Source organism: Camarhynchus parvulus, chromosome 7, assembly GCF_901933205.1.
Source record: "Camarhynchus parvulus chromosome 7, STF_HiC, whole genome shotgun sequence".
Classification (NCBI taxonomy): Eukaryota; Metazoa; Chordata; class Aves; order Passeriformes; family Thraupidae; genus Camarhynchus; species Camarhynchus parvulus.
Window position 1 is genome coordinate 12853003 of NC_044577.1, and position 27194 is coordinate 12880196.

At 36.5% G+C, this 27194-nt stretch overlaps 1 protein-coding gene across 1 annotated transcript in view; it reads right to left on the reverse strand.

Moving 5' to 3' along the window:
* PARD3B (par-3 family cell polarity regulator beta) overlaps nucleotides 1-27194 on the reverse strand; it is a 393422-nt gene that overhangs the window by 171834 nt on the left and 194394 nt on the right. The window contains exons 11-15 of the mRNA XM_030951868.1: nucleotides 23341-23526; nucleotides 17220-17390; nucleotides 13769-13898; nucleotides 8946-9045; nucleotides 6766-6881 (exon numbers count right to left, since the gene is read on the reverse strand). Coding sequence (XP_030807728.1) covers nucleotides 6766-6881; nucleotides 8946-9045; nucleotides 13769-13898; nucleotides 17220-17390; nucleotides 23341-23526 — 703 coding nt within the window. The remainder of the gene's footprint in view (nucleotides 1-6765; nucleotides 6882-8945; nucleotides 9046-13768; nucleotides 13899-17219; nucleotides 17391-23340; nucleotides 23527-27194) is intronic.

Here is a 27194-nt window from a genome sequence, read left to right on the forward strand (position 1 = left end):
TCAATTGTATTCAGAGAAGATCCCCAAGGGATATATCTTGTATGTCAGCACATGAGAATGAAAATGCTTAAGCTTGCATTTGCTATTATTACTACTTGTTGAAGAACCAGAAGTACAGTTGAGGCTGTCCACTGAGCACATTTAGCTTTAAATGGAAGTTCTTCTCCTGGCAGAAAAAAATCACTGTTTTACAATTTCCCAGCCAGCATGATACAAATTTCTTCACTTTCTTGTAGTGCCATAACTACTCGTTCTTGAAGGTTACACTGTTAATTGAGACCATTGTGGCTTCTTTTACACTTCTGTTGTCTTTTGCAATCCTCTCTCATCTCTGTCCCAGAGAAACCACACTAGGCTAAAACTCCCCCGGGCTGCATGTCTTCCACATGTCATTAACACTTCTTCCAAATTCCTAGGGTTAAACTGGAAGTTCCTAATGTAATCTGTCATTCACTGATTGAAAACATTGATAGGGAACAGATTTAAGACAAAGTTTAAACAACATATTTATATGAGTGTTCTTAAAAGTTACTTCATTAACAGCCTTACTTTCCTTCTTATAGTAGCTATACATTAATTTAATTGCTATTTTCTCCCCCTAACACTTTAATAATCTAACTGCATTAACAGATCCACTCAAACTTACACTAAAGCAGCCTAAGAAAACACCACCTCAAGCATGTGTTACCACATTCCCAGCTGTGTCACCATCACAACTCGTATAATGCTCTCAGTCTGCTCCACAATAAACTTCCTTGAGTCCTAGAAGATTTCTACAAAACCAGTCCAAACAGTTGATATTCCCTTTTGCCTACTTACGCCTTTATGCCACAACTCACTGTCCCCTCAACTGCGCTGATTTGGTGTAAAACTGAGTAACAAAATTAGCCTTGTTAAAAGCATCTCTTTTCATACAGAAAAAACCTAACTTGTCTCATTTCAATTCAGTTAACAGCATCCCTATCACTTAAGAAACAATTTTGTTTCATTCCTGAATTACAGATCTTACAAACAGAAATTTGAAAGTCATTTAAACTACGAAAATGGCATGGTGCTCATTTGTAAAAATTGATTCTGCACAGAGCCTCAGAAAATACTCATCTAATCTGACAGTACTAGAAAGCTACTCATGACATAAGTTCGAATCATGTTAAAATCTCTTTTGGCCCTTGATACCAAAGATAATCACAGTCATAAGACATACAGTTTTTCCTTAACCCATAACATTTTTGTTCTTGAAAAATCTCTCTTCCAAAGATGATTTTTTAAATTACTAAGCCAGTAACATTGAAGAGACTCTCAGAATTCTGATCTGTCTTCTCCATTTCCTCATTAATGCTCTAACAAGCCTAACTAGCTCCTAAATGCAGTTCTGAAATTGGTTTCAAGTCAAAGCAAACAATTAATTGTATTCCATACACACAACATGGTTAACAAAACAACGACTTTAAAATACCAAACTACTTTTTGTCCCACTAATACCATAACTCTCACTAGGGACCTCCCAAGTGTATTCTTTTAATTGTATCTGAATCCAAACATTGCTTGAAAGACTGATCTTCATTAGCTCTGTCTGGTCCTCATTTGCCTATGTTTTAAGATATTTATTTCAGTTTACAGAAATTACACCCAGAGTAAAAATAATCTGCTTCAGAGCAAACTATGAAGCAGCTAATAGCATCTTGACTGCGTTTTCCACATCCTTCTGGACATGGGACCCGGGTTTCCCTTCATTTTGAGGCATTTTAAAAGTATGAACTGTAATTGAATGCATCCCTTCACTAACAAAGAAATTAGCATTTAGTTAAATATTGGCTTCCTTGCAGAATACTCCATACCTTATACCTTGCACATTTACTTGCTAATTATTCCTAAATAAGTAAGCTGGCTGATATTTTAATAAATATGCCCCAAGGTTAAGGGATTCCAAGTATGTCTAATGATGTTTCAGCAAACAATATTTCACTCACATTTGAAATCAAGTAAAGGACATATCCATTTCTTCAGGCTACAGAGCTTAATCAGTTAAAATTTATGGGGTTTTGCATTTGATGAGAAAAAGAAAAGGGAATTAAGCAGCACCTTGGGATAGTGGTCATGGGTTATTATACCAACATCCTCAAATATAATCTACACAGTACTTCGCCTGAATTGATACCAAACAAAAATGGTATATACTCATATGATTCAATTTCATGTTGCTTCAGGTTAAAACAAGCCACACTTTCATGTGTTCGCACACAATTCCCATGGCTGTAGTTTTTACAGTACATTTATGCACAGTCTAAATCACTCCTGTGCATAAAGATTTATGGAAAATAAGGGTGCTGGAGATAGACAATAAGACACCTTCTTTCCTTTTGTTTTCATAGAGCACACTGATTTACACTTTCTAATGTAACATTAAAAAACAATTTCACATTAACATTACAAAAATTTCCTTTTTAATATAGTTAAAAGAACAAACTATTGAAAATGGATTCTGACAAATTATTATATAGAAATTCTTCTCTAGAGAACTGTGGTAATGTAAGGGAAAATGTGTGTGTACAGAAGGTTGTTAAAAGCAAGGAAAAATCATCCTTCCAATTACTTATTTAGAAGCCATTGATTTCTTAATTTTCAATCTGCTGTTAAGTTCCAAAAAAAGTGTTCCAGTTCAGTGTGAAAACACAACATTTATTTCCACCATTTTTGATTTTGTTTTGCTTATTTTTAACACTATTCTCTAAGCACAAGCCCAAGCTTTGCATGCAGTGAAACTCCGGTCAGTACCAAGTCAGACTTTGTTTGGCTCTGCATAAATTCTTGAAGTCACAGTTATAATCGGGATCTTTGCTTTGCTAACATATGGATGACCATGGCTGAAGAATAAAAAAAATATGCAGCTGAGAGGATGTGTCAAGTGCCAGAATCAGCAGAAGTAAACAGGGGGGCTGTGCTCTTTTTATCACCACCAGTTCAAAATAAAAGTAGGCAAGGCAAAGAAATATCTACCATAAGACACAGGATATGAACTCTGCCAGTGATCCAGAAAGTGCTGTCATTATCTCAACACAGCAGCAAGGAAGAACATTAAGACTTATGGCTGACATGGAACTAATCTGCAGCCTATTACTCTGAATGAAGCTGTAAATTTTGAGAAGCATTTGATCACTGTGGAAATGATGGATGCCAAAACAGAGACCCAGTCACCCTGCCCCCATACACTCTGCACAAGGACATCTGTACAGATGAGGCAAGTTCTGCTTATCTCTGCAAAACCAAAAAAAATTATCATTACCACTACATGTACTTTTTTCTCTTTTAATTTTTACAACAGTAACTCAATAACATATGCCACTGATTATTATTTTATTTTTTTTAAGTAGATTCAAGCAAAAACTAATTCATCTGGAAAGAAACTGAGTTGTTGAAACACACCAACTTCAGGCAATGCTACTTTTGGGTTCATGCTATCTGTGAATCTGGCAGTTAAGACTTGTGCCAGTCCACAGGACTCACGGCATGGTAGCCCAAATAAGCAGGTGGCAGTGGTTCATACCCTCTGCTCCTGTACAGCTGCCCAGCCAACAGTCCTGACATACACCAAGTGCCAATAAACTGAACTCCAGCTGCCCCACTGGCAAGTAACCTACAGATGGGTGTGCCAAGTTCCTTTCACTGCAGGCTTTACTCTGGAGAGTCACAACAACAAATTGATGCACAATGTTAGCAGTACTGAACACTTTTTCATCATTCATCCTTATTACCTCATATTATTCACTCAAGATATTAATTTATAGCAATTATTATTTTGTAAATAGCTATGACTGGAAATCAGATTAAGCACTCAAAGGGTTCTGGCTTAAATATGTATATAACTGAAAAGAGAAACATCAATTTTAAATAAGTCTCCATTGTGAACCTGTGTAATTATAGACTAATCTTTACAGATTTGCCTCTTGTATATACATCAGGCCTCATCAAAGCCAGGAAGACCCTCACTACACAATTTCACTAGCTCCCTAATTTAATGAATTAATTATTCATTTATTTTCACATAAGGTTCACAATCCATAGTAATATCTGGATTTTCTCTGTGTAAAATGTTACCCACCTTAGATGATCCTTTGCATGACAATGTCATTAAGCAATCCTGGCCTTTGTAACCTTGTAATTGAGCAATGGGTGCATTACACTCATTTCAAGGTGAAGTAGAATGTTTCCGAAGTGAGTAGCAGTACATTCTTGCCCTGTATTAGACAAATTCTGTTGTCTGCTGAATTTGTGATTGTCATTCTGGGTCTCTAGACCCAACCTCTAGGTGATTTCACAGATCTGTGGAGACACACGATTCAGAGGCAACTTGGTTTAAAAAGAAAGGAACTGCATCTACATCACATGTTCTAAGGTCTCAGAGCTCTCCTCCTGGACTCCAGTTCTGTGGTTTTCTCTGTTCATCCTGTCAGATTTATTTTTGAGAGGACAGGCAGAACTTGAGAACAAAAGAAATGCAATAAGTGGACAGTGTCCCATGACTACTGGAAAAATAGGGCCTAGATCTTCTTAGAGAAAGGACATTTCTCCCATTTCCTTTTTTTTTAGCAGTGCACTGAAATCAGTATGGGTACACAGCTCCATGCTGGGGTGAGAAGTTACTATTGGTCATGACTGCGGTTAAGCAAGAAGGAAGCAAAAAATCCCTAAGAAATAACTTTGCTTTCCCAAAAACCCATTCTGGAAAGTCTATTATCTGAATGCTTTATTTAGAAGCACATTTTTTTATATCAAACTATTGGGATTTTATATGTATTTGAAGCACTTTATGTTGCAGTTACTTCACTTGAGATTTTCATTTTTCTGTTCCGTTTTCTCTTTCAGACAGCAGCTTCTGCTTAAAGTCTTTCAAAAGGCCAAACATGGTACTTCACTGCTTGCTAGAGAATGACTGTAAAAGGTCCCAGCTTTCATCTTCCTCAGTTTCATTAACTGCCAAGCTATGTGCAAGGAGTTTTACTTCATCTATTGTTATTTATAAAACAATATGGTGCAGATCTTTCATAGTTCCTCCAACTCCTTATATGCGTGCCTCAAACAGATTTACCTTCACATATTCAATCAGACTGGTTATTGCCCATTTTATTTTTTACTTTTATAACACAAGGGGACTTTTCAACAGCTACCTTCTACAGCAACAATTTTTGAACACTCTAAAAGATACATTTGTGTCTAATTTTTGTTTTATTTTTGCATCCAATTTTATTTTCGTTTGTAGCCACCATGATTTAGTGACTCATGTATATTCTCAAAGCATTGCTCCTGGGTGTCAGGAACAGATTGTGTATAGAACTTGAAGTATGAGTTACCTGGCAGTTCTGAATATGATCTCATACACAATTGACTAATTTTACACTGGTGTTCATGAGCATTCTTTCCTGGGAATTCTGTGGGAGCTGGAAGCAAACCTTTCTAAAAGAAGGCTCAGTAAAGTTGAACATTCATTTTTCTAGTAGACTACATACAATATATGGTTTGACTCAAGTCTGTAAATCTAATCATTTTTTGAGCAGCATTTTCATTCTTTAAAAATACCTAATCCATAACTCTTCATTAAAACACTGGAACAGAAGAGCAAATGACATGTTTTGGCTGGTCATGCAGTAGTGTTACAATTCTGCCTTAAGACCTTTCTTCAATTAATTCACATCCATTCTTAGGCATTTCATGCATTAGCAACTGCCTGGCTTTCCTTACACGCCATTAGAGGAGTACACACATTCAATGTTACATCAGAATACCCTACTAAGATGACAATAAAAATCAACAATACAAAACCTAAGACCAGTCTGGAACACTTCATGGGAAAAAAAAAACCCTGCAAGTTAAGAAAAAGCTACCTTGAAACTGTATATAAAATGAATCATTTTCTATTAATGGTGTGGCAAATCTGATCTATTATTAAAGACATCCTAATGGTAGTCCTCAAAGTTTCCCCATCAACACTGGAATTCCAAAAAAAAAAAAAAACCGAAACAACCAAGCAACAGATAAAGAGTGAGTGTGGCCAAGAAGAATAAAAAGGAAAAAGCAAACCTTATTTGGTTTCTTTTGAGACTTAACAAGCTTTCTTGAACCCTCATTAAAACATGGCTTGGTTTTTCAGCTGCAATAACCCTTCAATCTTCCACCTGCAAATGTTTTCCTGGTATTGAAAGAGCCTTTTACTTTCTACTTCATCCCCCTGCAAGATTTCCTGCACAGCATGGATGGGTAGAGAACCATAACCTTACATCCTTCAAGCATTTATAAAGACCTACTGCAACATTTTGCCTGTGTCATTGTCAATGAAGAAATAAACAACTTGTGTTAGGAATGTTACCCTTTGTCCAGCGTAGTTTTACAATCATTTATATTTTATAAAAGAAATTATTTTTGTGATTGCTGGCTTTGCTTTATATTTTAGACATACAAAACTTGTACAGCATTTTTTCAGCTCATTTTTCCATCATTCCCCCTTTTCCTCAGCTAGTATTTCAATACAATGGGCCTTTACAAAAAGGAAAAAAAAAACCCCAACCAAACAAAAAACCAACAAACTTTCTTCAGCTCCAATAAAAGTGTATTTGCAAATAGCTGCTAGAGGAGGCTGACCATTGTCCCCTCACTGCAGCTCCTCTGCAGAACTTACTCCCTGATGTTAAAGAAACAAAAGCAAGAAACAAAGATGGTGCAGATGGGCTAAGGCTAAAAAGCTGACCTGTGTGTCACCCCAGCCCTTCTTACCCAGATCCATGCTTTTTGAGGCTTTCAGATTAATTGATTCAGACTGCTTGGCTGGTGTCAAAGATCTGAAGTTGATGTGCTGATCTGTTAAGTGCACTGCTGAATTTATGATAGGGCTGTAGGGAGAAAAAGAAAAGTTATGTAAAATGTTAAGGTACCAGTTCAAACCACAAGTGAACTAATTAAAGAATGCACAAATATACATGTTTCTTTCTCCAGTTGCTTACAGCATGCATTTTTCAAATCAGATATTGATCCTCAACTTCCTTTTCTGAAACTTAAGACTTTCAGTCACTTGATTTCTCATCACAGAAAGAAATATAAATGTAAATGATCAGTAATAACTTTCTTTTCATTTTGCTAGTTCTATCTAACAACTGCATTTCCAAATAACATGCTACAGAATGTTGGAGAAATACTGCAATGTACCTATGTACCTGGATCAATTCTACTTCATCTGCTAATATGAAATTACTTTATAGCCTTGCACCACTTAAGCAGAGGCTGGAGGTCTTATGGAGCGTGCTACAACTGAAGAATTCCAGGCTATTGTGTTTGCTTGCTTTGATTTTTATTTTGTTTTGGTCTTTTTTTTCAATTCTTTTACCTTAAGGCAACTTTCTAAACATTTCAAAATTGCAACCTGAGTGAAACTCCAAGTAAGTTTCAGCTCAAAATGCAACAGCTCAATGCAATCTGAAATCCTACGTGTCTCTTTTTTGATTAGAAACAGAAATTATTATTCTTTGAAGTATTCTTAAGCAAGAAAATATTTTTGTTTTCCAAATCCTTAGTTCAAAATAGCTCAAAGGGTTTTGTTTTGCAGTGTCAAAGTACTTTCCTAAGTATTTTCCTATTCATTTTGTTGAAATGCAATTTCAGTGAAATCAGTGTGACTTGATACAGCAATTCAATTTCAGGAGAACTTTAGTTCTAAATGGAAAAACAATACAACACTGGAAAAGCCAGGGTGAAACAAAGGACCTGTAAATTCATCACCATTTTAATACATCATTAGCATTTAAGAGAATGTTTTTCTGTGAGTTTGCTGGAAAAATTAGGAACAGATTCTAACAACCAACTGCAGTTAAGAATGTAATGCTGAATTGCACTGATCTGTGTAGACTTGTTTATCATGTCATATGTACCTGCCTGGGAGACCAGAAATAACAAAATTATTCTAGTGTAATTACTCTTTGTTAGCAAAATGAAAATAGATATGAAAGTCTTGTATAAAGCATTCAAGGTATCCATAATAAAATATATCTACTCTTTGATGCAAGCAATCACTTAAGGGTAGTTTTCACTCATACCCCAGCACACAAGGACAGACACATGGCTACATTTCTAGCTGAAATGCATACTTCCTTAATAGCATTGCAGTAGATGCATGACTATCAAAATTGAACACACAGCAAACGAGGAAACAATGTTCAATGGTGCATTTCAGCATCATCATCAGGATTGGTTACATTCCTCATCATCAGGAGAGGCTGAAATTATGCCTTTCATTTGAATCCTGTGCTACTTGAGATAGAGAGAATGAGCCATTGTGAACTTCTACATGTTTACTCTTTTTTCTGCACCTCCAAACTTCTGTATTTACTAAGGAAATTGGAGATTATAGCTGCTATCAAGCATGGCAGGCTTTGCAGAAGTATCTGAAAAATCTACCCAATACCTTTACAACTGGTAAAGTGTTAATTTTTCTCCTACACATTTCAATGTTCAGATTTACTGAAAATTCATTTTGTAAAGTCAATAATATCATCATGTGACATAAGGAGATTCAGTTTCTTACAAACTGTGTTTGGTTTGGACTTTTAAAGCTTTAAGAGACTTCATACAGCATTTACACATTGCACCCATAGTACAGTTTTAAATTAGCTTTTTTTTTAATTGGAATTATGCTTTGAGATTTTTTTTTGTTTCACTGAACACACGGCAGGTATCATCTATCATGTATAGCAAGCATACTGCAGCTTATGTACAACTGAAATGAAGAACACACTAAATGCTAAAATAACATTCACAGCTTATGTTAAAAGACCTTAGAAGTGGCCAAAGAAAGTGGTACAAATAACAAAAAAAAAAAGAGGTTTTATAATCAATTAGAACTATTATCACAACCACTACTGAGCAATTAGTGCTGTAACTATTAAGAAGAGCTAAAGTCCAACCTGTGATTATAATCCTCATTCAGTAGATCCTCACTAGGATGTGGTGGGAGAGGTGGAGGTGTTTCATTTTCACCATTGCCACGATCAGAAACTGGAAACTCTGAAACAAAATTTAGAAAGGAGTTAAATAACCTGCAGAAACAACTACATTACACCAGTTCACTGACTGATGACTGGAAGGCCTCAAGCAATGCTGAAGTAAATCACAAATTATTCAAATCCCTAAACTAACTAAACTAGAATTAAAATCACACCAAGCAGAAAATACACCCCTTGGGATTTTCCTGAAGAGCTGATTTTCAGATTTGCATATATATAATTAAAGGTAAATATAGGGGAACTTTGTGCTTATAGTGAAGTTGAGTGCAAGGCACAAATTGCTTTACTCCATTTTAGTGGAGCACTTTACTCCATTTTTAACTTCTCCATAGCTGCATTCAGACTGATTGTAGGTTCATTATTTCAGTCCCTTTGATGAGGAGCATTTATCACCTTTGATGTACAGGAGAGAACCATATTCTCAGCAAAGAGATCAGAAGAAGAAAAATTTCTATTATTCCATAGCAAGAGAATAAAGAGGCATTTCTTAATTACAGTCGTCACTTTCCTACTATTACTGCAACTGCTGCTTTACCTTTACAAACAGCATCCAGCTAACACTAGAAAATTACTTTTTACAAAGACAAATATAAACTAGTCAAACCATTCAGTGGTTTGCTAAGCAACAACACTTAAATACCTGCAATATTTAGTAAGACTGCTGTGCTCACTGTAGGCCAGCTCATTACTGTCCTGTAAATCCACTTCTCAACCCAAAGGTACCATCTAAGAAAAAGTCCCTCCATTTTTCAATGTAGAATATGTCTTCACCCCTCCCAAACTTAACAGGAAATATGGACACTTCCTTGGGTTTCAATGGCAGGTAAGCAATCTAATAATAATGACATGCCACCCTTTAATATGACCTGTTCTGTTGCATGGAATGTTGGCAGTCTTTTTGTACAATCCTATCTGAAAGCACTAACCTAACCTGAGAGAAAAAGGATTGGCAAGGAGGGATCAAAGGAGAAAGCAAGAGATGATATTTATGGGATAAAAGTACTTATATAGCAAACAAAAAAATATTGGGGAAAAAAATTCCAACCGAAAACTCCCCCCCCACCAAAAAAAAAACCCACCAAAAAAACCCCAAACAAACAAAAAACAACCCCCACAAACCTATTGTATTAGCTCAAGAATCCTATAAAATTCCTATTGTCTGGATAGCCTTCTAATAAAAAATAGCTCAAACCCTGTATCTCAGGAAAAGCGTGAGCATCATCAAAAGAAAGTGAGGATAAGCAGATGAGGAAGAAAGCTTTAATGAGACCTTAAAAAATAATTGTCACTCTGATGTAAAATACAGGTATGCTACCTTACATATACACATGGGCTTCTTGCACCCTGAAAAAAGGAAAAAAAACCCCAAACCCACAAAAACCCCAACAAACTAAAAAAGAAATAGAACTACACCACACTTACACTGTGGTTGGTTAGCCTTTCTGAGCAGACTCCTATAGCCATGGCAAGAGACTGAGCATATCATGTAGTTATACTAACTTAGATTCACAGTAATTGGTACATCATTTCACCAAGGCTGTTTGATCATGGGCTACCACTGGTATTTTTCTTACAGTAGCAAAAGGATACACACAGAAAAACGTCAGACTTCCTCAGTGAATCGGAAATGATCACAAGGGATTACAGCTCCCAGTAAAATGGGAGCAGGAGCCAGAGAATGAGAGAATTTAACCTAAGGGGCAGTCACTGGCTCCATGTTCAAGACCTCAGGAAATGACCCTAACAGATCCAGATAAATCTAAGCACTGGATAAAATGCACTGAATTTTCAGATATTAAATAGACTAAGAGAGTAAAAAAGAGTAACTCAGGCAGAGTAAAAACTGAGTGTGTCTGTAAGACATGTGCAGCACTTACAAGGAAAACCTAAATAATTAATTTTCTATCTTGATGTTACCACATATGTATGAAAACAGAGGTGCTTGTATAACCATGAGGATTCGGCAGTCTCTGGTAGTAGAGAAAGTTTGATTATTTTGCTGCTTAACAGAGAGATGACAGCATTTTCCCTATAACTATTTATAATATAGGGTTATAAGAAATATATCAGAACCTCTAATGAAACACATTCCAGTAATCTTTCAACACCAGAAATGTAAAGCTGCTGGCACTGAAGTATCAATTCTCAAAGAGATTGTTCTAAAAAACACCGTGAAACAGCTTGGCAGCAAAAGAAGTGAGGACCTGAAGGCAGCAAGTGTTATTCATGCAAAAATAGAACAAACACTGGCATTTCAATATTGGATCACTATTCCCTCCCCCTTTATTTAAACATCCACAGGCAAGACAAAATTTAATGTTTTGGCTATAAGCACTTTTCCCCAGACTTTTTCTTGCTCATGTATAATAAAAAAGACTCTTAAAACAGACAGCAATATTAGCAGGCCAAGCTTCAGCGTATTTTTGCTGAGCTTTTATAAGAATTTTATTGGTAGGAGCAGTGAATGGTACTGGAAATAACTTATTAGAAAACATTAATTAAGAAAGTGACATTTTATGAAACATAATATAGCTCCTACATTAAATTCTTACATCAAATCCCATATTATGTTAAAAATCTCTTCCCTGTTTTACTATTCTTTGCAAAAATGTACCAATTGCACTTCTATGTTCAAGATGTGGATGGCACACTGTGAGCATGTATAAGGATCTGTTCCTGCCTGACAAAAGAAGATCACTAGGTCTGTGGCTCATGTCCTTAAACAGACATACAACCAAAAGTTCATAAAGGAAGGCTGTGCACAGGAAAAGGGTTTCACCCTCACAGATGCTTGAAACACTGAGGACAAAACTTTTTAAGAAACAATGCAAAAAATTATTTAAACCAGTGATAGAAGGAAATAGGTGACAGGCTCATATGGAAAGCAGAATGAGCATTAGCTCAATAATAATTAATACTATGATTTCAAAATAAGACAAATTAGTCTCACACGTTGCAGAAATGTGTTAAGCCCAAATTGTCTTTCACCAAAACAATTTCTTATCAGAGCCGTCCCGCAACCCTCCTGCTACAAGTGCCTATACAGTTTTCCATTAAGATCACTGAAATTTTACTCATCAAACACAAAATCTTCAACAGAAATTGCAATACAATGATATCCTGAGCACGTGGTAGCAACCTCTTTGTCATCTCTCGTCCACCAACTCCAGTTGCAGTCACTACCCAAGCCACGATTGTGAAGACCCAGCCACGCCAAACCCTCCTTGTGCCAGCAGCACTCCAAAGCTTCCTTTTCACATCTCACACATTCTCTTCTGAGGCCATCACTTTTTTTGCTATAATGCCTTCTTACCATAATTCTTTAATTAAAAAGATACCTATTTAAAATAATTTTATGACTGAGCTGAAAACTAGCCATCCTGATTTCTGGATTGCACTTGAAGAATCCTTATCTGAAAGTACAACTCTTCCACATACTTTGTTTGGAATTCAAGTGACAGATTAGCAGTTGCCATTCATCTGCATCAATGGCTTCAGAGCATTTACTCTTATGGTTTTTAAGGAAGCATTTAAAGGTATTTGCTGTTTTCTGATATATCTTTGGTAATGCCCAACTCTACAGAGCAGGCTAGTTCTAAGGATTGGACCCTTTTCTCCTGAAACTATAGAATGAGTGTAAATTCCATACAAGAAAAACATAAGGTAGATCTAAGCAAAAAGATCTGACCTTTGAATACTTACAGTGCTTCAGACTACACCTAACTCTTTGCCTGGAGTCACACCACAAAAATATTGAAGTCAACACAAATAAGTTACCCCTAAATTCTATGAGTTTCTCTTGAATTTTACAGATAAGGGCTCTTTGGTTTTGATTAAAAGTACCCCACACAGTCATCACAGCAGCCTATGAAATTACTTTTTGCAGGCTACTGTGATTCCACAGTTGTCTAGGAAAAGTGGGAAAGATCATGCATAATTCAACTACATCAAAGAAAATCTTTTTTTCCTACTGAAAAGTATTTAGCTATGTGCTTGACTTGAAGAATGAGAGCACACTTTAAAGGATAGGGGTCAAGACCATCTCAAATACTTAAACTTTTCAAATAACTAGTACCTTGCTGAGTCAGGAGCAAATTGGACAGATAGTACAGTATGCCATCAGAAATGAAAAAAGACAGGAACAGAAGTGGCCTTAACTGCTCTTACTTGCATGCTTCCATATGCTCGCACATGTAGGTTTTCTTTGCACAATTTACACAATTACCTAATGCTTTTTAATGAGTTCATTAATATAATTCCAATTTGTAAATTAAGGGAATGTTTCTAACCTTTGAACAAATTTTACCTTAAAGTCTAAAATAAGCAAGTGCACTTTTCGAACATCATGTTTTAGTATAAATTAATTAAGCTTATAATAACCTAGGACATAATCTAGAAATTAAATGAAAAAATCATTGCGCTCATTAAAGATATATAGAAAATAAACATTTTGACAACATATATTTTGCACTCATCATTTGTTTTTTATCCAGCCTTACGTGTTGGGGCAGCGAGCTAGAAACTGTTACTTAAACTGGAATTTGTGCCAGGAATCTCATTCACAACTTCTGAGTCAGCTCTCCCACCCTCGCTGGATCTTCAAGCCTCAAAGTAACATAGTGTGCACTTACACTAATTAACTGCTTTTGGTGGCTGTGAATTTCAGGAAACAAAACCACAAAGCACTCTCTGTCTCAGCAAAGAGATGGATACGTAGAGACTACCTTTTATTCCTTCCTGAGGACTGCACGTTACAAATTGCTGGAGAATGGTATCATTGCGCCGGGAAGCAGCTGCAAAGTTATGACTCCCATCAAAGGCTGATTTTTGAAAGACTCCCTGGTCTGAGCGTTCCTAAGGGAAAAACAGAACCACATATTGCAACATAAAATTTACATATTCAACAATGCAGAAGAGCATCCATCACTGCAGACAGTGCATGGACACTGGGATATAATGTGTTCACTGTATATTGCCTCCTCTCAAATGAGAAACTTGAGAGACCTCTTCAAAACTGCAGGCTGGTTTTGCTTACCGTGAAATAACAACATCCAAGCAATAACAACCATTAAGAATGATGCACAAAAACGAAGATTTTTTTTATGACCCACAACTGGCTTCATTCAAATTCTCCATCTGGGAGGGCAGCTTGTGACATTGTCAACACAAGAACATGGGCAATGCCAATGGTATTTTTCTGCCAGCCAGCTGGTTCCCTTCTCTCTGAGACTGAGTGCATATGTTCTGATGATCACACACTAGAACAGTTTTGCAAGTAAGGAGTTACACCAAACTCCCAAACGCAGGTCTTCTGGCTAGCAGCTAAACAAACTCCTGTCACACCTCTAGTCAGCTTTCCTTTTGAGACATTTCCTACCCCCCACCCCCATACAGGCCATAGTGCCTAATTTATTCTCCTGAGCAGTTGCTGAAAGGAAAAAAGTTGGGAAAAAAAATAAAAATAAAAATCACAGTTTCTAAAGCTGGGACAGACCCAGAAAGACATTTCCGTAGTCATTATTCAGGGAAAACCAAAAACCCACACAGAGGAAATATTATGGCTAGCTTTCAAAGCAACCTTTATATGTTCTGTGATTTTATATCTGTTTTTTTGAAGTGGGATCCAACTGGCTTCTATTTTTAAACTGCATGTTCATTATGTCAGCAAATGTTATACTAAATATACATATTTTTAAATTCCATAGTCATATCTACAGAAGAAATGCATGTATCTAATCCATGCTATTTTTAAAATGATGCAAGAGGCTTGATATATTGGCAAGTGATTGCCTGCAAACCAAGACATAAGGAAGGACAGCATGTTACACCTCCTTGCAACCTGTTTTTCAAGCTTAATAACAAAAATAAAATAATGTAACTTAAAAAAATAAAATTGCAATAAAATAGTGATTGAATAAATACAATGAAAATAAGCTTAATAAAATGGAAAAATTGCACCTCAGAACAGAAATCAGTGCCGAGATACTCATGGTGACAATATGGCTTCAAATTTAAGCTTAGTGGACAGGCGGCATGTGTAAAATTCTCTTTTCCTCAGTGCAGAATCAGCCATTTGAAAAGGGTATTTCAACCTCCATACAGAAACACACTCACACACCACACAGACACTGACAGTTGTGTTTCCTCTTGAAACTGGAGTCTTCAGTTTACATCAGCTTCCTTAGGTTTTAAAGTCCACATTTACTGCTTTTTTAAACTATCCACTGGAGACACAGTGGGATAAGGAGCCTTGAATTAACAGCAACAACAAATCTGCTTTTCCAGCTCTTTGATAAATGACACAATCAATATCCCAACAACTGATCAGTAACCAACCTAATTCGAGTATTCAGCTTATAAAACATAGCTGTCATGGAAGACCTCCATTAGTGTCCTGCCCAATAAAAACAATAATGTATTTCTAAGCACATTGTCCTTCTGCCAAGCTGAGATGCAGTGCTTGGGTAGCTGTTTTGGGGAAAGGGAAGAATGGGCACCAACCCATTTCTGCTGCAGTCTCCAGACTGAAATGGAATTACAATTGAACGCAAAGACTATCCTATAAAAATTAATTCCTGTCTAAAATGAATTTGATTCAATCAAGACCTCATTATGCATTCTTCATAGGGCATGAGTCAAGATTATTTACCTCCTTCATACATCTGGATAATATTCAAAATGATACACTTAACTATAAAAAGCAGCCTCATACTTCTACTAGGTCAATCTGATGTTTGATTGGAAGCTTTTTAAAAAGAAGTAGCTTCAACTTCAGCAGGACTGAAGCTTCTTTGAAAGTGGGATATCTTTCTTATATCCCAAAAGTGCACAATAAATATAACATATACTTCATAATTCTTCCTTACAGCAGGATGCTGTCACATATAAAAGGAAAGCAAAAATGTGTTTTCCTCTAACATCTTCCAGAATAGCTAATGGATACTTTTCATATTTTCCTGGCACAACTGACATTATAAGGCTTTTCCAAAGTGTCCTCCCAACAAAGTAAGAGTGTAATATTTGGGAAGTCATATATTTCTAAATCCATTTCTCAATCAATAAATGATGATAGTAAATTACATAGAAAGTTATCAGAAAAATATTTAAGAGTCAATTAAATTACAAGACACCTGCATCCTCTTCCTCCCTCTGGAATTTTATGCAAATACAGCCAGAAACAAGATTGTTTTTAAAATGTTCCAGTAACGGTCATTAAATAAGAAGCTTGAAATATCTTGGAATTCTATAATGAGATTTATAACAACCTTTTACACCCCAAATCTACTTGTATGTACTTTCATTTTAAAGAACTCTACCAGTATTTAAAACTTTTAAAAATATTTGCTAAAAAGTTAAAATTAAAACTGGTGTGACTAGACAAGGCAGACAGTATACATGTATATTATCTACGTAAAGATGAGAAAAGAGTGTGCATATGTGTGTGCGCATGCATGAATGAAAGAGGGAGCAAGGGAAATCATAAAATCTTAATCTTTTTCAAAATAAGAAGTGACTGGCAAACATCAATTTATATGATGTCTAGAAAACATAGTAGTTAAAATAGTTTCTTTCCTTATTTTGTTACCTTACTTAAATAGATTTTATCTTAACTCAGAAACCCATCCAGAAGAAATCTTCATCTGACCAGGAAAAGTAAAATATTTTATACCTTGAAGGTCAAGAGAAAAAGAAAAAAAAAAAAGCAAGACAAGTCCAGAAAAACACACTCAAAAAATACATTAAGTGCTAATGAAAAAGAAAAAGCAAGAGTAAAGCAAAATCCTAGTCATACTAAGATATTCAGGTCTCTGATTATAGCAACAAATGAAATCAGAATAATTTAAATGGCCTGTATCCAAGCAATTGTCTTGAGGAGATAGCAAATAGTCAAAACTACATCAATATATTAATCCTAAATTAACTTTTTTTGGAATCATATTTTCTTTTGTTCCAATACCTGTTGAATCAAAATAAGAGGCAACTTTTTAAAGAGGCAACAAGCACAGCAAGACCAGGAGATATCAACCAGAAACAATTAGTGAGTCCTTTCTCCAGGGTAGAATTAATTCTGCCAGGAGAAGCTCTCTGCGACCAGGACTTGAGCCATCATGTCTGATGTGCAAAACCACCAGGACAGGAACAACATTGATCTAATAAATGCATTTCCTGCCTCACCTCTGTGTGCACCTCCAGCCTGCGGAGCACAACCAGCTGGATCCTGCCCCGAATGTTGCCCTCCATGGACATGGAGCGCCTGAGGGTTTCCATGGCCTCATGGTTGGACTTGCCCAGGAGCGACTCCCCGTTGACAGCAACCAGCTGATCGTTCACTCGCAAACGACCGTCCTGCGAGTGACAAACGGAGACAATTTCAAAAACCCCAGGAATTAATAAGCAGAGGTGCTACATATGGGAAAGCACGATGCAGACAATCAGCCATTGCTCCTATAACTTAATAAATAAAAGAATGGACAGCACCAGAAATAACTTTCTTTACAGTAATTGGCAATTGCCTTCCTTTATTCACAAAACTTTTGTAAAGAGTTCATACTACAAATACAAACATAGTCATTCATGCACAGACTGCTCTTTTTCTTGCATTTACAGTTTATTTGTATCAGTTAAAACAATTAAATAATTAAGAAAAAATCCAAACCAAACACGCAAAACCGAAATAATACAAACCACACAAAAAACAACCCACCCACCCCATCCTCAAAAAAAGGGAAAAGAAGCTTTTAGTTAGTTTAATGGGCCCACACTATTAGTACCCACACTGCAACCACAAAGGAGTGCTACAATGTATTTTTCATGCATAATTATCTGCTATTAAGATCTGGTAAGACATAGCTCAAAAATTTTTGTCTTACAATCTTATTGGTGTGTATCTTGTGACAATTCTCATGCCATCACATGGGCCAGCGTCTTCAGTACAGAATGGTCACTAAAACTTAAGCATCCTTACTAATTAATGCTACCCCTATTTTACAACATCCAAAACTGCTGCCAGTAACAAAATTAGGGTTGAGCCATATCAAGTAATCTATGCTTTGAAAAAGTAATTCAGCTTCATTTGCCAAGGTGACATTGCGGGTGTAATAAAATTGTGGACACTGCTATTTTGTGATTTAGGAGTCCTATTGCTGTTGTCATTATGATCTGTGATTTATTTCTTTTCATAAAACAGCATGCCATGGACGTTTCTCTCTAACCAGAAAATAAGGTCTATTTAATTGAGACAGAGGAATTTCTTTCAAAGCTTGTCAAGTTCGCAATTATCAGGTCAGCATTAGACCTCAAACATGGAGGAGAAGGAGTAAGAAACCAAAGACATCTGATAGAAGGTGGTGAAGAAACAATAACAGGGAAGATCCTGCACAGAAATACAGTGCTTAGTTGAATCTGATTCACAGGCTCAGCACAAACTCTTCATAAGGCACTCATCTGAACTGTTTACATATTTCATGCATCTGAGCAGTACAAAATATATATACTATCTGATTTCTATTTTTTCTGTAACTAAGATGTTCAATTCACTATTCTGCTACTGCTGCCAAGTCGAAGTCATTTTTGAGTGAGTTACAGTAGCTGTGACACACCCAGCTTTATTAAGTGTTATTTTTGTTGGAACTGCATATCATCATTACTACAGCAGAGTACAGATAACCACAAAGCTGAAAAAAACCAGTATATAACAAAATCCAAAATAAACTGGGATGGACAAGAAGATGGAAGGAAATAATTAGGAAATGAGTCACTCAGAGAAGGAAAATTAAGAGAAATAAAACTTTTCTTGAGAGGGTATGGGAATGGAGGATAGAAAACGGAGAGGCCATTTGGAAGATATACTGAAATCTCTCCCACCTCTCTGCTGAATATTTTATGCCAACTTAAATGTACATACAGCCAAAGTTAGTAAGTTAACCTCACTCTTTCTCTATATATAAATGATGCCATCACAAGTGCTAAAGTTTAGGGGAGACAAGGGTTAAAATTGCTGAACCAAAAATTTTATTATTTGAACATGCTGTAATTCCTCTGTGTCCAATCAAAATTTGCTGAAATGAATAGAGCTATTCAGAGCAACAGGAGTTTGAGGAAAACAAAATTTATTTTTTGTAAATTTCTGTAAAACTTTGAAAATTTTACAGGTCCTCATGTCCTCCCCCTATGGTCTCAGAGTTTCTTGGATTACTGTTTTTCCTTTCTGGAAAAAATACTACAATGTATTAAATATCTGTTAAAGTCTGTTTCTAAAGTCTATACAAATGCAATGCCAAATGCATCGTGTCACGACTACATCAGTTAAGTATGCAACTGCCCTGAACACAGCACACATTTTTAAACTAATCACTGAGCCTCACAAAGTTTTGTATTGGCCCAATTTTCAATTTTTCTTGTAGTACTTTTGTATGAGACTTTATTTATATTTTAATTACATTACTTTCTTAAAAGGCTTCTTTTGATACATTCTCCCTTCTTGCCCCTCTGTTATGTGCAGCATTTACATGAAAAATTCAACTTGAATTTGACACTTCAATTGTGATAGAAGAAAAAAAAATGTGCATCATTCATAAATATTGATCAACCACACTTGCTAAGTCACCTGTACAAGCCAGGCTAGAAGACAGCTGAATGCTGTTTTCACACAACAGGCAGAAGTTACTTCACAGAAAAACCTTTCGCCTCTTTAGAGACCAGGAAAAAAAAATCCCCACGTCTAAACAGTTTCCAAACACAGATTTTCACATCCCTTGTGTTATGGCCTGGTTTGGAAGCCTGAACTGCATGAAAATCTGCTTGGCTCAAAACAAGCTAAATGTTGTTTTAACACGTTTCTTCTTTCATCTCTGAGAGGTAGGTTTCTTTGTGGCTTTTGAGCAGGAAAACAACATTTGGCATTTCAGCAGAACAGTTTTCAAATGCCATCTCTGGAACTGCAAGTGAGCTATTCTAATAGAAGTTGATGTTACTCTTCCCTCACTTATTAAAAAAATGCTGGTTTTTTTATGACAACTCACAGCAAGGGGCAGAATCCACCACCACATGGCTGCCATATCCTCACAGTCATTCACAAGACTCCCACTATTTACAGTAGAGCAGGAAGATAGAATGCCATGATCTTCAGGGACTTATCTTTTTAATCAAGGCACAATAAGCTATTTCTCTTATCACACCAATGACATTTCTGTCAGAAATGCCCTAATGGCAATTATTGGAATTATCCAATTTCCCCATCCATTGCACACAACGAGCAATGTTTATTGCAACACTCAGAAGGACCAAGGACATTCAAGCTACACCATTTTCATTTGAACAAATGCACACATAGAAAATATTACATTATTTCTTGTAATGGCTCTGTTTCATTTCAGCTGCAGTGGACTGCAAGTACCTGATCCTCAGGAATGCATTGTAAGTGAAAAGCCAAGATGTCTTGAGGTGAGCAAGGCTGAAATCCCCAAAGTTAGGGGAAATAACAATGCATTTAAACTCAGTCAAGATGTTTGTTCACATGAAAGGCTCTGTATAGACAAAAAAAACAAGTATTCAAGTAACCTCTTTATCTTAGGGATGGTTAAAAAATAGATGTTAAGAAGGGACATGATGGTACAATCAGCAAAAGCAACTGGTTTTATTCCTGTGGGATACAGTGTTAGAGTACAAACCTGGAACTTTTAAGGCATTTTTATTTTGTTTGATTTTGTAGGCAGAGCATTGAAGAGGGCAGAGTCTTACTGTAGCAGGCATGATGCTACATGCATTGACATGTTTCTAAAACATTTAGCTAGAACAAAAGAAAAATCAAAAAAGATAGAATTAAATACTTAAGTTTTCCATTGTGATTTTTAAAGTGTCCCCTACTACACTTTGCACTGCCACTAACACATTAGAGCTAGATTAATGTGTTAATATATCAAAAAAATTAAAAATATTATTAGCCTGTCTTCAGACCTTGGATCAAGCCAATAACAAGTAATGGTAACAAAAAAAGATGGTCTGCATCTCACAGTCTACTCTTCATTCTAAGAAACACATGGGCAAAAGAAACTTAATGTCTCAAAACCTTTATACAGCATTAGAAGGATTGAGCAATTACTTATCAGTGAAACAAATGTGTTGAAATTCTATGTATTACATTTCTTCTTCTAAGGACAAGCAGTGACTATATAGACAAGGGGATAAAGTTCATACTTCTATTAGCATGATACACCAATATTGAAAAAAATTTAAATTCTGAACGCAGAAGTGATAAATAGTGAAAGAATTCTCATGTCAGTGAGATTAAGATTTCCGCCTGTTGCAGTTTCCCAAGAAAGCACTGTACACTGAACAGTAAATGCACATGTCTTAATCCATAATAATCCATTTCAGAGAATACCAATGAATAGCATGGGAAAAGGCTCTGGACAACTACCAGCTGGAAAGAAAGGCTTTTTATTTTAAAACTTGCTCCAAGAAGAGATTTAAAATAAGGACAATGGGACGACATCTTTAAATATTTATGCACAAATATGTGCACACTTTTTAATTTGATACAAGAAATTTTATTAATTGTTAATACCCACTGATTAGGTTATGTTCTATGTAAAGGTCATTAGACAGAAGAAAGCCAGCTGTTCTCCATGCATTACACAACAGTAGACTGCAAGTCTTAAAACACTGCCAAAATGACTGCATTCTGTGAGCACTTGCACACAGGACAGAGTCTCTGAACAGTTCTGGTTGAAGCCAGAGCCTCAGCTACTGTCTCATTTGCTCTGGAGCCTACATTCAGATCCATTACCACAACACAGGTCTAATTACTGGAAGGGTTATAATGAGGTAGAATGGAGAACAGGTCACGACTACAGGCCATCACAAGACAAAATAATCTCCCAGTCATGGTGCCTGTTCACTCAGGGGTGAGCACAGAAGTTCTGCTTTAGTAGTCTGCAGACATCTCAAACCAAAATTAACTGCTCTGGAATGAGTTGCTGTGGGTGAATAGAGAGTGGCAAACATACAGAGAAAAGGTTGTCTTATGGGTCTGTGATGTGACAAATCAGGCTGTCAGCCCACTAATATGAAATATGGCTCCACAGCTTGGCTATCCAAAACAAGGAGTTTATCCATGGCAATGCACTGTCCTGCAACTGGTGTGGACACGGAGCTGGGCAAACAGAGAGGGCAGCCTCATTTCCACAGTAAAATGAGGCGTACTCTGCAGGAGACACACACATGAATTGAGTTTATCCAGCCCTAATTTGGCCAAATGTGTGTTAACTCAGTTCTGGTGTAATCCAATCAGATGAAGATCCAAGCTATTTGAAATAACTGTGAGACTAGGAAAGGTAAATAACAGAAGCAAAGAACTATTAAAAATTCTTATGAAACCTAAAACCTTGATTATTGCTATTTACTAGGTGCTGTAAATAGATGAGCGCTGAATTTTTAATGCTGTGAATTGTCTTACTCAGCAGGCTGATGTCAGTAGAGCAATTTACATAACATTGAATTAAAAGGTATTTTTACAGACGAGAGAACTGCAAGGTATCGCTGAGATAAAAGACAAAAATTACATTATGGTTCTACAGGTGTTCAACACACAAGCTCTGAAAGATTAAGTAATTTGTTTCCAATTCAGAGAAGTTACCTTTTCCAAGTTTTATTTGGGGCAAGAAAATGCAGTCAACAGCTTTTCTAAAGATTAGACAATAAGTCAAATACTTTTTAATAATAAAATATACAACAGTCCTTGTACAGTGCTTAGAAGGAACAGAACAGCTCATAATATTGTCATTTACCAATTTAATATTACCAATTCAATCCACCTCAGGAACAACTGATAACTTCTGCACAACTGATATCAAGCTCTGCCAAGACACATTTTTAATACAGTAATAAAAATATTCTGAATAAAAAAATAAGAAAATTATGAGAGTTTCTTATTTATAGGCACAGTTGTAGGTATCAACTTCTCTGTCACTGAGCAATCAAACTTTTCCTGTAGGCCGTGGGGAGGCTGGAAGCAGCCTCGACTCATATCTATCCTTATCCTTCTTCCCCTTCCCCATTTCCTGCAGCATCCAAATGTTCCCTAAGGTTTGCACCAGTTCATTTTCACTTTGGCAGACTTTCTTGCTTCACACACAACCCCAGAAACCATGAGACAAAGTGTTATATTTGTAGTTCACCCAAAGGAATGAGTGACAAAGGTATTTATGCCTACAATGCTTCTCAAGTGTGATTCAGCCCTCACCATAGAAATGACAGTATTCTAACACATTCAGCTCCTGATGTGCTTCTTCCATACCTTAAAAGCAGCACCTCCATGAATAACTGATTTGATGAAAATCCCAAGATCAGCTCCTGTCTCTCGAGATTTGTTGCCTTTCAAGCTCACACCAAGTCCAGCAGAGCCAGAATCATTCAGAGGAATCTCAAAGGTCAGCTGCTCTGTGGTTTCTGGAGAAAAAATACTGCAGTTTGGCTCTCCTTTCTGTTGGAGAAAACAAGCATTGAAAATAGGGGTGATAAGTCAGCATGAGTGGTGTCCACACAACTGTACAATAAGAAATCGTCCTCTTTTCCAGAAAATAGCTTGAAGAAACAGCTTTATAATCAACAGGGCATTTAGCTGACATTTTGCCCCAAGATCTGGCTTAAAATGTTTTTTTTAATGATACCTGGGAATATGCTTAAATAGAAGGTAAAATAGCTTAGTTCCACATGATATAAAACTAACATTGCAGCAGAATGTAGAAAAGACGTTTATACACAGCTGCATTAAAATTGTAAGCCATAAAACTCTCAAGATCTTTACATGCAGCTCACAAACTCTAATGACAGTTATACTGTTAAATCCCATTCCCCTTTGAAAATTGAGTTTCATCCTTAAAAAATTATCCTTCCCTTAAACCTGTCTGCAGAGCAAAGCTGGTGTAACAAAAGCAAAGGTGAAAATTGAAAGCACAGTAACATATTCTGCACTAACTCCCTTAGTACGTACTTTGATTCCATAGAGGTTTGATTGCTCCTTTTTCTTTCTGGTATCAGTTAATCCCAAGATTTTCTCTAGTTTAGAGAGCTGTTTACAAGACTGCCAAGTCAAGCATACACAGCTAGGGAAGATCAGAAAGAACTTCCTTTTACTGTACACTGCATCTGTAGTTTTGCAGGGCTTTCTGTTGCTGGGCAGAGGGGAAGAGGATGTGGTTGGCTTTTTAACAGCAGGTTAGAATCATAAAATTAAATAAAATCAAAGTGTTGCCTGAAATATTTATATTGGCACACCTCAAAAATAAAACAAAGATAAGGAAACCTATTATGGAATGAAGTGTGAAGTGTTCATAGAAAGTGTTAGTGCAGAATGTTATGCAACACATTCAATTTCATTCCATTTTTCCTTCTCCATATAACTCTAAGACAATTAATAAGCTTTTGTTTCTTGTCATTGGGACATCCTCTATTCTTTGAAACAGTAGTATTAAAGAACTAATAGGAGAAAAAACTATGAAAAGGAAGCATACAGACAATTACAAGATGAAAGATGACTGACTGCTGCTTCCAAGGTGTCAAATTCTTACGTTACATTATCAAGTGGAGGCCACATGCAAGGAGTGCAGTAGCTGGGCCACTCCTCCTCTTCCCCAGTGAGAGATCACCTCCAGGACCTAAGCTGCAGCACAGACAGTATCAATGCAATTGTCAGCAAAGGTGCCAGCAGTACAGATGTTTCCTCAGCAGTTGGAGTACACCTGTGCATTCAGCTATCATGCTGTCTGATCAACAAAAGTATGACCCCAGAACTAAGGGCAGAAATTAATATCCTGAAGAAACAGTAACACCTAAGTATACTTGCATTTATTTCAGACACCCTTTCACGGATGAGGAGCAACCGCTGGTTAGAGAGGAATCACATCAGCCAGAAAACTGACTATCAAATTCAATCTCAATATGCACCATGTTTAAATTTTTCCTGGAATGTAACTACATGACATTAAAGTCAATACAGTTTGCCTAACTGCCAAATATAAAAATGACATAGCACCAATACTGACAATTGTCTTGATACCAGCATTCATCTCCAACACCAAAGTTACACACTTTTGCTCTTGTTTTTGTTCACCAGAAGTACAGAGTTCTCAGCTACACACGTCTGCCACTTTTATTTCTTAGTTTGGATATGGACATCCTGAACATAACCCCCTAAAACCTATAGATTTGTAACAACTGTGAGCAATACAGAATGATAACTTGTAAACACTCCTCGTCTGACTTCAGAAGAACCAGTGTAAGGAAAAAATCACTACTGGCCTTGTAACATAACCGTTTTGTGTTTAACTTTCTCAAGGTTTTAGAGAAAAGATTTTCTGCCAAATCTTTTGGTTTTTTTCAACTTGCACATATTCTTATCAATTGATTCTGAACTCTTAGATCAGAACTCTATTCAACTGGCACATCCTGTCAAGAATTGGACAGAAGCAATTCTTCTCAGGGTCTCAGACATATGATGACTCCTGCCTTTAGGACAAGACCTGGTATTACTTTCCTGTTTCCCTAGGCAAGCAGTTCCTGTGTCTTTCTGCTCTCCTTCCACTTTAATCTGTGACATCTGCACTAGACTTGCCCCTTCTCTATGTCAATACTGTGGTTGTGTCTTTGCCCATATCCCAAGAAAGGCAGTGAGGGGGTTGTTAGCACAGGACACAAAGCTCCCGGTGCTCCGGCTCATCTTAACCAGAGCAGTCACAAACTGCTTTTATAGCACTACCTCAGTACAAACTAGAACTTCATTTAAAGCTGAATTTGGTCATCCAACAGAGTTGTTTAGTCTTCTCCATTTCCCAGCTTCCTCTAATATAATTATGCTGCGCACTAGAGGCAAACTTTTGTCAGTATTTCCTATGTTTTCCTTAGTACTTAAATTGGAATCTGTGACATTTGTCTTCCATTTTCCTTGCTACAAAATTTCTATGAAATAGATCACTTAATCATATCAAAACGTCAGTAAATTTAATGTAAGCTGCTTTTACCTATTACTGGAGAACCCTGTAATATTTTTTAAAGTCCTTCACAAGTTTCTTGTTTAACATAGTCCAATCATCCCAACCATCTCTCCTTTTCATTATTCATATTCAGCTTTATCCAAAGATCCAGCAAAAGCTGATTTTAAAATAATGTTGACCTTTGTCTAATAGTACTATCAAAAATTTGTTACCCATGATGGAGGCTGAAAGTCAATTCAAAGATTTCACAGGATGGGTAAGAGGAAAGGAGACGCATATCTACAAGCCAGTGATTAATTCACTGTAAAGAAAAGTAAACTCTATCTTTACTTCCTTAAAATTTTCCTCAGCTACTCATTGTACAGCATCTGATCGTAAATGTCTGGTAGTAAGTCTAGAACATCAAGACTATTCAGGGCAAATACAAAACTGAAAATTTTATTTGTTGGAGCATGTAAGAAGCAGCAGAAAGGAGGAAAACCAGAGGAGAAAAAAAGGATGAACAAAATCTAGAATCTTGATTTCATCCTATACATTCTAAATGTTTTCAAATAATTATCCTGATCATAATGCTCTTCCCAAGCAATACCTTTTCACTGATGACAAAAAGAGCTCCAGCCATCCTTAAGTTAACAGCTCATCAATTAACTGCTTCATTTGGGCAACTAATTTAATGAATGATGGCCTCTGTTCCTAGAATATGCAGGTATGAATATTAAATGCTGACAGTGGCTCACAGAGCTGGATTCCTACTGCTTCTATTTCCCTGACTTTGCTAAAACATTACCCCAAGACATTAATACTTTACAATATAGCAACCACCATCAGCTGAATTATGGTCTGGTAAAGGAAACCCTCTCCAATACACTAAACCTTGAATTCTATTAGAAACACTTCTTACCTCAAGATCATCCTAGATTCTGAACTCACTCAAACACAGAATGAATGAAATGAGCTGCAACACAAATATGTTTCTAGCCCGGAAAAAACTTACAGCTTTATGTTATAAATTACCCAGTCAACAACCACATAATGTATTTTCCATAATACACGTATCATACCCCAGCAGTTCAGGAATTAAATGAGAGTAACCACTGAAGCTATTCCCTATAGCAGACACAGGAAAGTAACTCAATTGTAGCAGGATAAACAAGAAATC